At 40.1% G+C, this 15,988-nt stretch overlaps 1 protein-coding gene across 6 annotated transcripts in view; it reads right to left on the reverse strand.

Moving 5' to 3' along the window:
* slc44a5b (solute carrier family 44 member 5b) overlaps positions 1–15,988 on the reverse strand; it is a 33,546-nt gene extending 17,558 nt beyond the window's left edge. For all 6 annotated transcript variants that reach the window (XM_056379054.1, XM_056379053.1, XM_056379051.1 and 3 more), the window contains exons 1-2: positions 15,777–15,988; positions 2,735–2,783 (exon numbers count right to left, since the gene is read on the reverse strand). In XM_056379054.1, the coding sequence (XP_056235029.1) occupies positions 2,735–2,783; positions 15,777–15,813 (86 nt within the window). In that variant the 5' untranslated portion in view covers positions 15,814–15,988. The remainder of the gene's footprint in view (positions 1–2,734; positions 2,784–15,776) is intronic.

Here is a 15,988-nt window from a genome sequence, read left to right on the forward strand (position 1 = left end):
ATGCTTAGGGAGTTGTGAAACATATCAAGGTGTAAACCATTATTTTTTGGAGATAATAGAGAAACAAAGGCAGCCTAAGTGGCCACAGCTCTGCCTGATGAAGACAGCCAAAGTTTTACAATGACACTCTACACTCAGAGTGTAAAGACAACCTGCCGCACAACCAGCCAAGCTGTTGCTGATATTGTGCATATTATTTACAAAGGGAGACAAGGGAATACCATTTCATTTCATTCAAAAAGAGCAAGGGGAAGAGCTATCTGGGTTGCCATGGCGATGACTGCATTACTTGTTTTCAAATTCCTCTCTATACTAGATAGCAGATAGGTTAGCTATCACTCAGCCTCACATCCTAGGTAATTAGAGGGAAATATCTGAGGGGTGGGAGTGTAAAGCAGACCTTGCCTCTCCTCGACTGTAATGAGAGTTGCTGTCTTGTTTCACAACTGCCTCGTATAGACGACTGCATTATTAAGACAAAGTGCAAACACAACACCACGGCGCTAATAAAAGTCAGCTTTGAGGCATGCAAAGGTGAGTGTGGAAGGGAATGCTGACAAAGTGAGGAGAGTGAAAACAATTCTGTTTTGTTGTCTTATCGCAGGAAAGCAGGCCACATGGACTGCAAGGCAGATCCAAAATAAAGGCAGTCTGCAAATCTATGTGGACTCCTACCTGGCCTCACTCCCAAACCTCAGAACTCCTCGGTTGTCACTTACACACACATAAACAGTTACCAAAGCATTGCCCTGTTTGTGAACTGTACTGGTAGGCAGTGATGCTTTGAAAGAAAAAAAATCATCATGGAAAGCTTTGTCAGTGCAATGAGAAATTTTTGTGTCAGTGTTATATTTGCAAGGCTGATACTCTGCAGGAGCCAAGGTGACACAGATGGCAGCAGTGCCACAGAATAGCGTGGGTGCCATTGTGGTGTGAATCTGCCAGACTGTCCCTGCTTTATAACAAGACATGAACAGGAAGGGATATTTGCAGGGCCAGATTTGCACACAAAGGGTTTTTCTCACGGTCACAAGAGTCAAGAGGGAAATCAGCTCAAGTGAGCAGCTTTCATGACAAATACAAGCCTCTTTTAGGTAAGCTGTCACACATACTGTGAAGGGAGAGAACAGCTGATTTATAGTTACATTTGTTTGCGAGTGTGCAATTATAATGAACTGCACTCTGACACTCAGACCACTACAAGAAGCATTATCACATTGCAATGTGATAGTGTAGTTATAGTATACTGCCCTAGTATATATTTTTGACACCGATTTTGTGCATTACATTGTTTATAGCTGGAGCCAGTTTGAATTACCACTACGCTGTATCCACTTCTGTTTGGCCTTGAGAGGACTTGCTTAATAACAGATACAGTTACTTCATTTAGGCATTGAGCTTGGATGAAAACAAGACGACCACAGAGTCGGTTCTCTCCCAGTTCTCATTAAGAAAAAGCCTCTGAGCCACAGAAACATCAAAGTATCCTTGGTGCCTTCACCCAGCTGTAGCAGTGAAATGGACTGGAGAGGGTGGGATAAAGAGACGCAGGAGGACTGAAACATGCCTTCACAGCAGCCTGCCAAACTGACACTGAACATAAAAGAGATAAGAGCCTGCGTTACCTCAGAAAATTACTAAATCATCAAAAAAAGCCTGTGGTGAGTGCCTGGAGGGATTTTGCTTTATTGCAAAATTGTGCTCTTCACTGTACTAAATCAAGGTGGCTCAAATGGTTAAAATTTATTATTAATTTCTAAACTTATTCTCAAACGCATTATAGTCATTTTTGGAGGGAAATTTCCAACCTAAAGTTTATGGTTTTGTGTTCCTTAATATAGTGGACCACATGTGTTAAGCACCAACATTTTTTTTATATTTACTTTAAGATTTTCTAATCTTTTTAGGCATGTGAAATTTTAAGTCCCAAAATTATAATGAAACTTATGACATCCTTTGAATTGTATTTTATGATATTATACAGTTTATAAATGAAGGTATGGTCCTAACAACTATAAACAAATATTAATGTTTGAGTAGTTTTAACACACTTTTATGTGTTTCAGTTTGTTTCGATTAATCTTATTATAAGCTGCTGCTTTTTAAACACTATTTTTAAACAAACATTTCAAATCAAATCAACGCAAATGGTAACTAACTGTGACGTGTAAAGAGCTGTAGGTCTCCTGAGGCAGATAGCAGACTGCAGTGCTACTGTGCTGCTGGTTGACAAACAGGAGACATTTCATTATCTCCCTGTAATAAGCCCTGTGATGTGGGGACTACATCTGTTTTTGGTGCATCTGGCTGGTTAATAATGTGTGTCATTGGGCTAAGTCCAGCCACCAGCTTGACTTATGGTCATTGATCTGTGTGGTGGAGTGGAGAGAGCTGCCAGCACTCGGCCTCAATCTTTATTAACATAACATGACAAGTGATCGATCTATCAGCACCCTGACGGTGGTGTGTGCCAAAGAGATTATGCAATGGGTAAAAATCTATACACATGTACAAAACAGATGTTGGAAGATAATGACATGTAATTAAAGGGTCAGTTCACACAAATTACAAAAAACATATTTTCTTACAAAGTACTATTGGTGTCTTGAGATTTCTGCATCCAGTTTAATACAATGTAAGTGAATAAAATTACATCTTTAGTGTATGATGACAAAATGTTTTTCAAATTTATGTTAACATATTTGTAAAAGGTGGTGATGAGTACATGTAGTACCTGTTATGAATAGGCCCTCTGAAGTTTGGGTCGAACTTGCGTGGCTCACCTATAAGGCAAGAAGAGTATGGACAGTATTAGCTAACATGAGCATGGCATAATCAAAAGAAACAATTACAGTTCAATGACAGAGTGCATATAGATGACATAACAGCAAACTGCACGGACTAATATCTGGCTCACCAAAAGAGTGAGATAAAAGATTGTTTTTATGATGTTTTTGCTTTCTTGGAGCAAAAGGAAACATAGATGAGACGCATCTAATATATCTAAACATTTATGACCAACATTTCATTACACTGATACCATATACAAGTCAAGTATCACAAGTTAACCTGCTGTGCCATTCAATTCGCAAGCTAACTAGGTCATTTCACAGTGCAAGTCTCCTAGCAGGACTGAGAGGAAGAGGGATGATCATGCTAAGCTAGAGCTGTAAAAGCAAAAACAGTGTACCTTATATGGAAATATAATAAATCATTTTAACAACTTTTAAGCCAAACAGCTTAACTGGGTCACAGTGAAGATTCCCCATTTGACCCAGCAGAGTAAATACTGCATCACAGTTGCAAGCATCATCATTCACACCCAAGGGGCTAACTTCGACTGTGCTAACTACATACGCTAGTAGGTGTGACAGAGCACATGCATTTGCATTTATCATTGGCTGCTTATTTGGTGCCAAAGTAATCTCTGCCTCAGTTGAAACTAAGTACAATGTGTTCCTGAGGACCTATTAATCATCACACATGGAGCGTAATATTGCCAAGCAGCTGGGGCAGACTTAGGGGCAGCATGAGTGGGCCTATCTCCCATCTGCCCATTTCCCGAACTGAGCCTGCTGAGAGACGTACAAGCCACCATCGCCTCTAAAAGTGTGAGGAATGAGTGCATTGCGCTATGCACATGCAAATGTGGCAGGCCTGTTCTGAGTGTACTATAACATTTTGCATCTAAATTTAAAGAAAGAGTATGCAACTTTTGCTGAGCAGCAGCAACAGCAGTCTCTGCAGCCACAATTGGTAGATGTTGGGCTCTGAGTCTGAGCGGCTAAGGCCTATCAATAACTCAGGCAACAAACACATAACAGTCTAACTAGAAACCAGCAATCACATTGTCCACTCATGTCAAGTCAGCATTCAGCTAATCTGATTGACCAAAAACATCTGGACCCACAATAGTTGTGTCCTAATGTGTAGCTACTAGGAGTTTGTCTTTTCGCCTCTGCCATGATGTCCGTACTAAGAATACCGAGCTAGTTTCTTCTTATAGCTCTCTGTGTGTTTTAGTACAGTTACAGTACAGTAATGCCTGTGGTGGTCATGTTCACACAGATCATCATTACTTATCTGTCATAACTGTACCAGAGAAAATTAACTGGATAGGGTTACTGGTTTAACCTGTCTTCAGTACAAGAATGAACAGTTTTTATTTTATCTGAGTGTAAAAGTCAGTAAATGGTTAAATGTAGTAATTGGCCATAACAAGCATTAAAATCACTACAATATTAACATTGGAGTCTTTTTTTTTTCTCTCTAACAAATTTACTATGGTAATGGTAATGACATTATGAACATTATGAAGTGATATCCATCTGTGTGGAGTGAAAGAAGCATGGCTGATTATTGTGAATGAAAAAAGAATTGTGGTCAGTCAAAATATTATAATTAAGGACAAAGTAAAAAGCAACACTTTCGGGGAAAAAAAGTCCCTCATGTCTTTCTTTCAGTTGAGATTATAAACATTTTAATGACTCATTTTTGTGTTTACATATTTATTACAGCTTGGTGATCTTAAGTCTTTACTGCCTGGATGCAGTTAGTGTAGTTTAGATGTCAATTGGCAGCAGCTGCAATATCAGAAACCCTGTAGTACAACAAATACATACAAAAAATTCCCCTCTCTGCCTAGAAACGTAACTGATTCAGCACAGTAAACCTTGGCAGCTGCTTTTCACACGCTGCCAGCTATGCATACCTGAGTGAGCGAGTGAGTTCCTACAACTGGCAATTGCTTGGCCATAGTGAAATTTGTTTGTGCTGTACCAAAAAAGGTTTCAAGGGCCAATATGTATGCCCAAAGATAAACTAAAAAAATCCAGGATATTACACACATTTGTAAATGCATATGTACAGTATATATTAATGGGGGAAAAAAAATCTTCTCAGTTATGAGTACTTTAACGAGGTCCACAGACACTCCAAGCCCTGGCAGCATACTGTACTTACTCCATAAAAATAGTTACCTGGTAAAATCATTTTCAAGATTCCATTTTTCACCCTTATGTGCATACATTCATTTCCCTGCTGTTGTTTCTCTGTTGCAGCAGTAGTGGTCTGAAGGATAGAGATGCCAAATCTCTGGGCCAACAGCCAAATAATGTCTGAGAAAGCAGCTCACCCATGAGGTGTGCGTAAGCTGCACAGTCAGCAGCAAAAAACTGCCAGGACCAGGAAATTTACTTGTGTTGAAGTGAGTTGGTATTCTCACATTTCTCCGTTTCTGTTCATTCTTACAAGCTGTATATTACAAATGGTCAAGAATTATGGCAGATGAAGGGGCGCATGTGTCAAAGGTTACAAATTCAGCTTTGAACCACTTGCTGGTCTCATGAATACATGGGACCATGTGAACCTGCTGAATCACAACGACATTCCTTAACATGCACTGGAGGTGTAGTTACAGTATGACCACTTGCGTGGGCTACTAACCTTGCTTTAAAAAGGTATTTGATATGAGAGGCTCCATGTCCCTTTTTCTTTTGTCCTTGCTGTTAAAAAGCTTACTTTACAGCCATCTGTTTGGTTGTCACTGAAAGTCACTCACTTGTTTCAGGGCTAAAAATGGGAGATGCTCCGGGTTAAGTGTGTAAATTCCTGAGCCAAGGACACAATGTCACTAGACCAGGTGATCACTGCAGCATTTTCAGGGCACTGGCATTGAATGTAAGAGGATGCTACTCTGTATTATACCTAAGTTGAGGACAGAGCTCATACAAAAACGCAGAAATTATATATCATACACATAACCTGCTATACTAATACAGCTTGAGACAGTTATAACTGATAGTTTTTTTTTTAATAGTTAAAACACAAAGAGGGACGATGAACCATGCTGTTAACTGACCAACTACAACTAAAAAGCTTAAATGAGTCAAAAGCCAAGAACCAGGGTCAAACATTCCAACTTACATTTAGTTTAAACATGTGAATTGAAGACAGCTCCATACCACTCAGATTCTAATTTGGGCCTTCTAAACTCAGCAACTGCGTACCGTGAACTGACGGAGTTGAACCATTCCTCTGTGTTGTGGCCTAAGTTGCCTCCAATCGCTTTAATATCCCAGTGGTTGTTGCTACAGCTTCTTGGCCAGCAGGCTATATCACATTAACTCATATCAGAGCTAATTAGAGGTACAGCTGCTGAGGGTGAGGAAGATACATAGCTCACTACTAGACTGGGTCCAATACAAGCTGAATATACATGGACTTTAAAGAAATCCTTTCATTGATCTTTCTAGGTTGCGTGAATATTAAAAATGCTTGCAGGTCTCCACGGAGGAGTAGCAGTTGTGGTAAAACCAGGTTAGTCCATATGGCGCGTGCAAGCTGAATCACACTGAGATCAAGGGGAGCCAGTGGCGAGAGGACAGATTGTGGTGCAGTGAGTGTCAGGGAGCGGAGCTTTTTTCAGAATCAATTCAGTGGTTTCTTGATCATCAGCCTACTGTTTGGGGTTGTGGCGCCTGCCAGAATGTCCAGCAAGATGACCAACAGGCAACATTGTCCCCCGCCAACTGATGAAAAATTAGGGCAGTCATTATGTTGTTCAAAACCCAGAATAGAAGACCATCAATACAATATGACAGTGGGAACAAAAGCACAACATGCGATTGTGCAAGGACACTCTCCAACAGCAGTCAACATTAGAGTGTATTGCATACTAAAATATTCTGGAGGATTACAAACCTCTTCAATCAAATACAATAACATTCAGGTGACAGAGCATTTGCTTATTCAGCTAAGGTAAATTTAGCTTCAGCTGCTGTTCCTACTCATTACTTTCATTACTACTTCACTACTACTACTTCCAGTAGTACTTTCCTCTGGCCCAAAAAACAGGTTTCAATGAAGGGTTAAAAGAGAGTGGTGAAAATCATCAGTGATGCTGGGCCACCAGCAGACTCTGCATTAGATGACGGCTGTTTAGACTGCACTGCAGTCTGCCAGTGCAGGAGATGAGGCTGGTGGACTGGATGTGAGCTGCTGGCTGTCGTCAGGCTGAATGAGGGTCTGTAGTCAACAACATTTGGAAAAAGCCTGGCAGGCATGCTACACTGGGACAGCTAGAGTCACTGTTAACTCCACTAAATGTTAGTCTCCTCTATTGACATAGTGTTGGATAATGCCACCGTGTCCCTGCTGTGACTGAAAGATTTACGCATAACACAACAATCACTGTAGTAATCAAAGGTTCTGAAGCAATGAGGCTGGACAGGGTGAGGAATTACACATCAGGATCAGACAAAGGCTTTGGCAGTAATCTTCACTCCCCAGTCCCACTTGCATTTGCAGCTAGTCTGCCATTGCAACAAGATCGATGCATCAATTTACAGTGATGAGGACTGAAACAAGGTAAACTAAGTCTCTGACAGAATTTAAAATTATGTGTTAAAATTCCTGCTACCAACAGATGCTTAATAAAAGCACTCAAAAAAGATTGAAAGGCACAGTGACACTGCCTCAATTTGAAGTCCCTACAGATTCCGAAGTATGTGCTGAGATTGACTGCTGATCTGCTCATCTTCACAGTACCTGTGCTAGAAGGGAGCCATTTGTAACAACACGCCAGAGGCAGTTCATCGCCTTGTATTTCTCAATTTGGGAGGAAACTAAATTGCACACTTATCTTCTGTGGGTCACTCACAAGGTTAGTCTGCTCAGGGATTATCTTCTGTGTGTGTGTGTGTGTGTGTGTGTGTGTGTGTGTGTGTGTGCAGTCTGAGACCACTTATACTGCATCTATACTATGTGTAGATACATTATATACTACATTCAGAAAATATCCAGACCACATTTTGTCATGTTGTAGCCTTATGCTAATAGTTTAAATTAATTATTTCCCTCATCAATCTACACTCAATACCCCATATCAATTTTTTTGCAAATTTATTAAAAACGAAATATATATATATATATATATATATATATATATATATATATATATATAATATACACACACACAAACCCACATGTGTATGTGTGTGTGTTTTGTTAATGTGAGGGCAAAGATAAATAAACAAGATAAAATTCAAGTCAAGAAATTGAAGTACACAGAGTGTAACTGTCAAATATAATGGGTAAGAATATGAATCATACAGTAGAGTGTACTCTCCGGAGTAAAACTTTTTCTTCACTTTCTCCATCCCCCCTTGCCCACGTTTCTCAGCTCGTCTCCATACATCCAGTGCACAGACACATCAACACGGGCAAACACAGGCACCAGTGTCTCCAGGCTCCACTGTTCAACACAGGCCTCTTTCATACCATGGTCAGGCAAACAGCTCGAACACTGCAGGTGCTCTACATGGGTTGGGTCAGAGGGGCCATTTGGAAAGGACTTTTTTTTGTTGTTTTTACTCTGCTGATTCATAAACATTTCCAAGACCTGGGGAGAGTGAAGTGCTGCGAGACTGCACTTCTGTCAAAGCTATGTTAGGCTTAGTGAGGTCTATGATCCAGCTACAAATAAACACAAAAGAGAAAACAGAAATGTTAAAAATTCAGAATAATGATGTTGCTCAGCAGGGTAAGCGCAGCCTGTAAAGTCTGAATCCTGTGTACACTATATTCATTCATATTTGATGAAGGCACTGGCTTCTGCCAATCCACAGAGGGAAGCAACATCAGTAACATGGCTTTGGGGCTTTACGTTTTCCTCAAGTCTGTATTTAAAAACTAGCGGTGTTCAGGTTTCTCCTGCAACATTAGTGTTGGGCACATGGCACACTGGTAACAAAGCTGCTTGTATGGATCACTGCCATAAAGATAAAGAGGCCAGTAAAGCTGTGATAGGATAAGAGACTGGAAGGAGGTCATGGGGTATTTGGGAATTCACTGTCAAGGTTTCACAGCTGAATCAGAAAAACACACATACACACACTGAGAAGACTCGAGAGGGTCATGGGGGGCAGAGTTTACTGGAAATGTTTCATATTGAGTCATGCAGCACTCACACATCCCACTAACCCCAACACCTCAAACAAACACACACACACACACACACACACACACACACACACACACACAAAATGCACACATTCACAAACAGATGAATTGGGAACAGCATCATGATCACGTAAGTCTCCCACACTCCCCGGAAAAGAAAAAAAAGAAGAAAAAAAAGAAAGCGATTTGGAAGCCGTCTCCAAAAGAATCAAAGCGGTTAAAAAGTGCCAGATGGCTCACTTTTTTCACAATATTAAAAATCTGGACATAATACACACAAAAAACGCTCCATGCAGTACCATTACGCTCCTTTTCTCTGCCTTTCTTCTGTTGCCCTTCTGAATCCAGAAACATCTTCTCTGCTTTGCTCTTATTTTCCCTCTCTGGAGAACAACACAACCTTTAAAGTGCTTGTCTCCTTATTGAAACAAGACAACAACATCCAGATCTCTGGTTTAGGTTTACTTAGGAGAGTCCCTTGGGATCCTCTGAAACTATTAGCAGATGATTGAGGACTGTGTACTTGGCATATCTGGCTTGGTAGCCCACTGGGTTAACTCCTATCAGTGCATGAACAGTATTTACTGTGCACAGTTTCAGAGGGAAGCAAAGACACAGTACTAGCTGACATCCCCAAAAATGCAGAGAATAGCGGGATCCAGGCTAGGATTCGACCCCCAAGAGGGGAGTTAGCATCTGACAGTGTCAGACACTGACAGCTAGCCTGCTGCTCAGAGTGGGGATGTAGCAGAATTGTGGCTGGAGCTTTGTGACCTTGGTTACTTCTGTGGGGGCCTCCAGGCATGTCAGTTGCAGCCCTGTGTTCCTGTGAAACCAGACTTGCTACTGCGGATCAGTGACAGGCTCAACTGGCTTTGGCCTGGATTTATAAAGATTTAAAAATATGTAGAAATGCCACATCTTGATAATAAATACACACACCAAGGCAAAGGAGCACACTTAACATATAAACATCTACACAGCTTTACCAGTGTATACACAATATCCTTTAGTCTGTCTTCAGTATTTAAGACTACTTCCATAGTTAATTTCACATTTCTCCTGTAGAGCTTCCTCATAGTCAGGTTTTGTTTAGAAATTAGTGTTGATATCTTGAAAAACCAAGAGGAAATAATCACTCAATTAATCTGCAGAGGAAACAGGTTACTGTAAATAATCTCACCCTGTGGGCAGACTTATTTGCACGTTTTAGGAAAATAAGGTTTAAGACTCTGTAATGGACTAAATGACTAATTAAGATGGGGATGGATTTTTTCCTGTGCAATGCAAGTGTGTCCATGTTCCTAATGGTACCGTGGTAAGGATGAAATTTTGGTATTAGACATTTGAACTAATCTGAATTAATATTAGTCTTTGATCACACTTTAAGCATAACGTCGACGAGTCACTGATCATGTGATGAAGACGGTTGCAAATCTCCAATTTGCTGGTGAATTTCATTGTCAAAGATATTAGACCTTTAGCTAATATGCAGTACACTGTGAAAGGTTCAGAGAAATACAGCATTTTTTAAAACCTAGCTACGGTGTCCCGTCTTACTGCACACTGGAATACTATTAAACACCAATATGACTGCAGGCGTGAAAATATTGCGATGGAAATGAAAGGCCAGTGTGTCGCTAACAACTGATCTGTGGACATCCTCTACCATGGAACGATACATTACAGTAACTCATTACATCATCAATACATAGAAGCTGAAGACCCGAGTGCTGTGCACATCTATGATGCAATAGAGCCATACTGCTGCCAAAATCGACACTCTGATATAATCAAGGAAAGGGGCATACTGGTGCGTCGCACAGTCCATGATAATGCCAGAAACACAAACTTAGGAATCGAGCTATGTGAAACGTTTTTTGTAAGACCTGGGATGTAGCGGGCAATAAAGGCTAGTTTAAGCAAGGAGAGATGTCAGCCACTTTCGCCATTCGGCAGTGGCACCACTTGCGCTTTGAAGAAACGGCAAGAACAGCTTGGCATAAGAGACAAACTCCAAAGTGACTGTCCTGTGAGGTGAAATTCCACAGTCATCATGCTCCAGTGGCTGTTTGAGCAAAGGATCGCAGTGCAATCTGTGTTGCAGATGAAACAGTCACCAAACCAAGCGTCCAAAAGTTGCTTGCTGTGAGAGCATCACACTGGGAACTGGTGAAACAGCTGATTTCAGTGCTGCAATCTTTGGCCAAGGCAAAGCCGAGGAATCACATGGCTATTTATTAACACCGCATATTCCGTCAATGGCAAACCTGCTGCAGTGGTGGGCCCGCAACCAGGACAAATTTCCTTTGTTGCATAGCATTACATTCTGCTGTGATGTTTTTAAAATTACATCATGTTGACTCGACTTTCAGCACATTACTGAATATATGTATGTGTCACAGTACATCAGAGTTCAACTCTTGATTCACTTGTTACCAGAAGAACAAGAAATTGTTCTTATGATTTAATGACTCTAGTGCGTAACTAGTACGTAACTAGTTAAACAAATCTGATTTCCTAAATTGAGTGATATTCTCTTTTAGATAGGAGCACAATTTATCCCTAAAACCTTTGATTTGGTCAATATCAATATAACTTTATTGCCTCTGTTGTCCAACATGGAGTCCACAATAACAGCTATCTCCAAACAGTCTGCACACATTTAGCTCAGATCAGTGAAAAAGCTGCTAAAACCCTTAAATGTCTAAGCAAATTGGCAAGATGCAATTCAAGGCTCTCACCTGTGCAACAAAGCATGTTTACATCACAACATCATTTATCTTTTGCTCTTAGGATAATGACTCGTTTGCTTTGATAACGCTAGCTGCATCGTTTATCACGTTAGACCTATCAAAAGTCATGAACCCGAGAATCAAAATCTACATGTCTAGCATGAATGTAGCTGCATTTCTTTTCCAGTATATCTTTGGATTGTGTTTCATAAATCACTGTCAATGTCACTTAGCCTTTTAGTCATAAAGAAACACCAACTGTATTTGTACTGCAAATTGGAAATTTAAAGTCTCCTTGCTGTTGCCAAGAAAACCTCTTCACAGCTAAATGTCCCATTTTCACAGACTTGAACAAATAACCATCCAGTGTTCGCTTCTGTGCAGAAGTGAATCTTTGAAATTATTTACACACTCACCCTATCATTAGCGTGAATAATATACTTCAAACTTCCAGGCATTGACACAGCTATCTTGAGAAAAGACACATGAAATTAGTAGCAACAGAAAATAACCTTGTTAAAAATACTGAACAGATACTGACCATACAGACAAGTCTGCCATACAGACTAACAAAATGTGTAGCACTATGGAGCCAGCACTGGTCTTCATTTAAAGCAAGTATTTGCAGGGGACAGTGACACTTAAAAAGCCCATAATAGCACTTAGTCTTGGGTGCAAAATGGGCCATTTGAGCCACAACCTTCTGACTGCAATTTCACAGGACGAGGCTGTGAATGTTTGATTCTAAACCACAGCTCTCAGCTTTCTGTTAAGACTCTGCATTGACTCAGTATAAAAATGCAGCGTTAAGGGAAGCTGCCCATGCGAAAAATTTGTTAATTAACAGTGTGCCCGACTCAACACTTTCTGTGGTGAATGGAACTCATATCTAAATTGTTACTTACAAACCTGTCACAGAATGATTATGAGCTATTTTTCTACTTTTCTGATTGACTGAACATTTCTGCAATACAGTGTAAGCCCACTGCAACACTTGCTACATAGTCAGGAATGTTACATAATATACCAGCCTCAAGTATACACTTGAATCTGGGATGTAGAGCAACTGGATGTGAATGATGGGATGGTAGCTAGGTTGACTACCTGCCAACACATGGTTCACTAATATCTTAGTGTTAGTGGTTTCCCCACTTTCCTCAGAAATGTGTAGTGATAACTTTTACGAGAGTAGGAAGGTGAGAGCAAAAAAAAAAAAAAAAGTGAGAACACTAGCACTTCCTCTGCAAAACATGTCTTGACGGTAAAAAGCTGTTTGTTTCTTCTATGTATTCCTGTTTAACAATTCTGTGTCTCTGCAATATGGTAAGTTTATAAAGAAACCTGTTTTATTTTCTGAGTGACCGATATCATTCAAACTAGCTGGACTGGAAATAATAGATTGGGCAGAATCATTATCAGCATCATAAATCACAAAAGACAGACAGAGATTCACAGTACAATATCAGCAACAAAAGGTGATTTTCTACACTGCGCACTCCACATTTAGTCTGCATTTAAACAAAGCAGAGTGTGAAACATTAGCTGCCAACACTACTGGGTAGGCGATTCTGATGTACAATTTGTCTTGTTCTGTGCTCAGTTGTGAGACCAAAATACTCTAAATTGCTCTTCAGCCAAGCTAGCTGATGGAACGAAAGCACCAGGGAGCCAATAACATAAAGCAGCTGACCTAAACACAGGGAGGCACCATAACTCTATCCTATGCTCCACTTGCTCAGTCACTGGACTCTAGGGCAAAATTATGTTCCTTAATTAAATTGTCTCACTATATTCTATGTAAATCTTTGGGGAGTACCACATGACCTGCAGCAATAGAAGGTAATGCAAGTATGTACATACCAGTCTGTATAATATATGCAACTATATAGTGTGTGTAATAATAATAATAATAATAATAATAATAATAATAATAATAATAATAATAATACACAGGCTCAACATTGTGCTCACTAAGCTGTATACTTACAACACTCTACACACAATCTCTAGGTTTATGGCATACTGTAAAGCACAAGCTTGAACTTGTGAGCAGGGAGTGATATGGTTTGAAGGCCCCAATGGTGAGCTGCATATCTGCAGAGAGCAGTGAGAATCAACGCCAGCTGACATGTTGCAGTTATGATTGGCAGACTGCTGGAGTCATGAGGTCTGAGGGACACATCGGGCAAGCAAGTGGGGAAATAACAGGAAGACACAGTAGTTTTCCCCATCAAGAGCTTGACGATGCCTGTGTCACTCTGAGACAGTACAATTACTGTACCTGACTGACATCTCGGCAGCAATTATCACATACAGCTTAGACAGAGCTTTGCGATAATATGCATTTGTTGCTGATATTGATATGGAAGACTTTGGTAACACTTCCGTGTTACAGATGGGGTTGGCCTGATTACCTGATAAGTGCTACTTGTCTACCTTTGCCTTTTGGTGATTACGAAATGACATGACAGAGGTTACTCCTTAACCACAGCCACATAAGACCAAATAAAATCTGAAATGACATTTTCTTTGGAACATAATTTGTTTGCTAATGTAAGGAACATTTTCATTGAAAGCATTCTAGAGTTGCCAAAATCAATATTATTAATTGATAAAATCATCAAAATGACTAAATATGGAATGGAATATTAACTGTTGAAGTATGACTGGCATCAAAGCTCAAAAAGCCACCAGTCTGGTGAAAATCACCAGGGTAAGTGACTCTTTGTTTCACGAGATACACACTGCTGTATGTTAGGCATCTGGTGGTGATAGAGGATTATATTGCTTTGATAAACAACATGATTACTAAGGCAGGCTAATGGACAGAAAATCTCCCCATGGATTAAATATGTCCATAAGCCTGAAGCAGCAAAAATGCTACTTGGAGACAATACATCCTTTTTTATTAAAACTGTAAACAGAGGACATTGACCACAATATCTGGATTGCAGCTGTTACAACACTGTAATTATTCTCATTGTGGGCAACAAGAGTGGAGAGTAGAGGAGTGCAGTTAAGACTTGATAATAGACTCTTATTGTGAGCACCTGGTGAACAATATAAGGCAGAAAATCATATCACGAGTATCAAAAGTTAACAGAGGATACGCATAACGTTTAAGCCATTTAAGGTGATACATTAGAAACATTCAAAGGCAGTATTATTCCATTGTAAATAACCATTTAAAAGAACACTATTCTACCATTACTACATATTGTATGTCAATTAAGCTAAATGTACCAACTCACAGCAAGGGGTCAAACATCATTCAGGCTAAAGATTACATCTGAAAGGATTTATTGATTTGTCAACTGACAGTCAATTTATTGTCAGCTGGTACACCATAAGTTAATCAATTCATTTTCTCAATAATGGAGGCACTCTTTGTCTTACATGATAAAATTAAATTGAATATCTTAAGGTTTTGGACTTGTAATAGACTAAATCAAGGTAATTTGATGGCATCATCTAGGGCATTAGGTAATTGTGACTATTTGTCATTTTAAAGCTAGACCAAACGATTAATCGATTAAAATAATCGACAGATCCATCAATGATCATGGTCGTTTGCAGCACCAACGAATGTTTTTTGACCAACCATGTCATGCTGTCAGACAGTAGTTTGACAGGAAAATATCTCCGTTTACAACAAAGACGAAGTGACGACAAGTGGAGGAGGAAAGTGGTGACTGATTTACCAGGTAAACAATACAAGGCTAAAATAATTTTTACAGGAGTTATCTACTTAACAGTGGGGACACGGATAATTTTTGAGGCATTGTAACAAAAAAAAAAAACACTAAGGTGGGGGTTGGGGGGGGGGGCGTTAGGTTACTTAACTATTCGAACGTTAATAACGTTTATAAACGTTATTCTGCCGTTACTGCGTATTTGATGCCAGCCAGCCGTTAAATAGCCTCTAAATAGCCCAGTTAGCAACTGGACTAGCTAACGTTCCCGAAAATCACAGTGAGGGGTCAAACATCATTCAGCCAGATGAATACAGCGTTATTTCCTGCTGTCATAACGTTACATTGGAAAAACATCGCCGTTTACAACAAAGACGAACCGACTCACCATAGTAAGAGGAGGGGATGTCCGTCTTTCTAGCCATGGCACTTAGTAGGATAGATGCAGCACCGCCGTCTTGGTTTTGGAGACCGCATAAGAGAGTCGAGGTGAACCGCAGTTGTTTTAATGCCTTTCAGCGGTCCCGTCGAGAGATAAACACAGGGAACCTAGAGAGGACTCGGGCTCTTGGTCTGAGGATGCTTCGGCCACGCAGCTGA

The sequence above is a fragment of the Seriola aureovittata genome, chromosome 6 (assembly GCF_021018895.1).
Source record: "Seriola aureovittata isolate HTS-2021-v1 ecotype China chromosome 6, ASM2101889v1, whole genome shotgun sequence".
Classification (NCBI taxonomy): Eukaryota; Metazoa; Chordata; class Actinopteri; order Carangiformes; family Carangidae; genus Seriola; species Seriola aureovittata.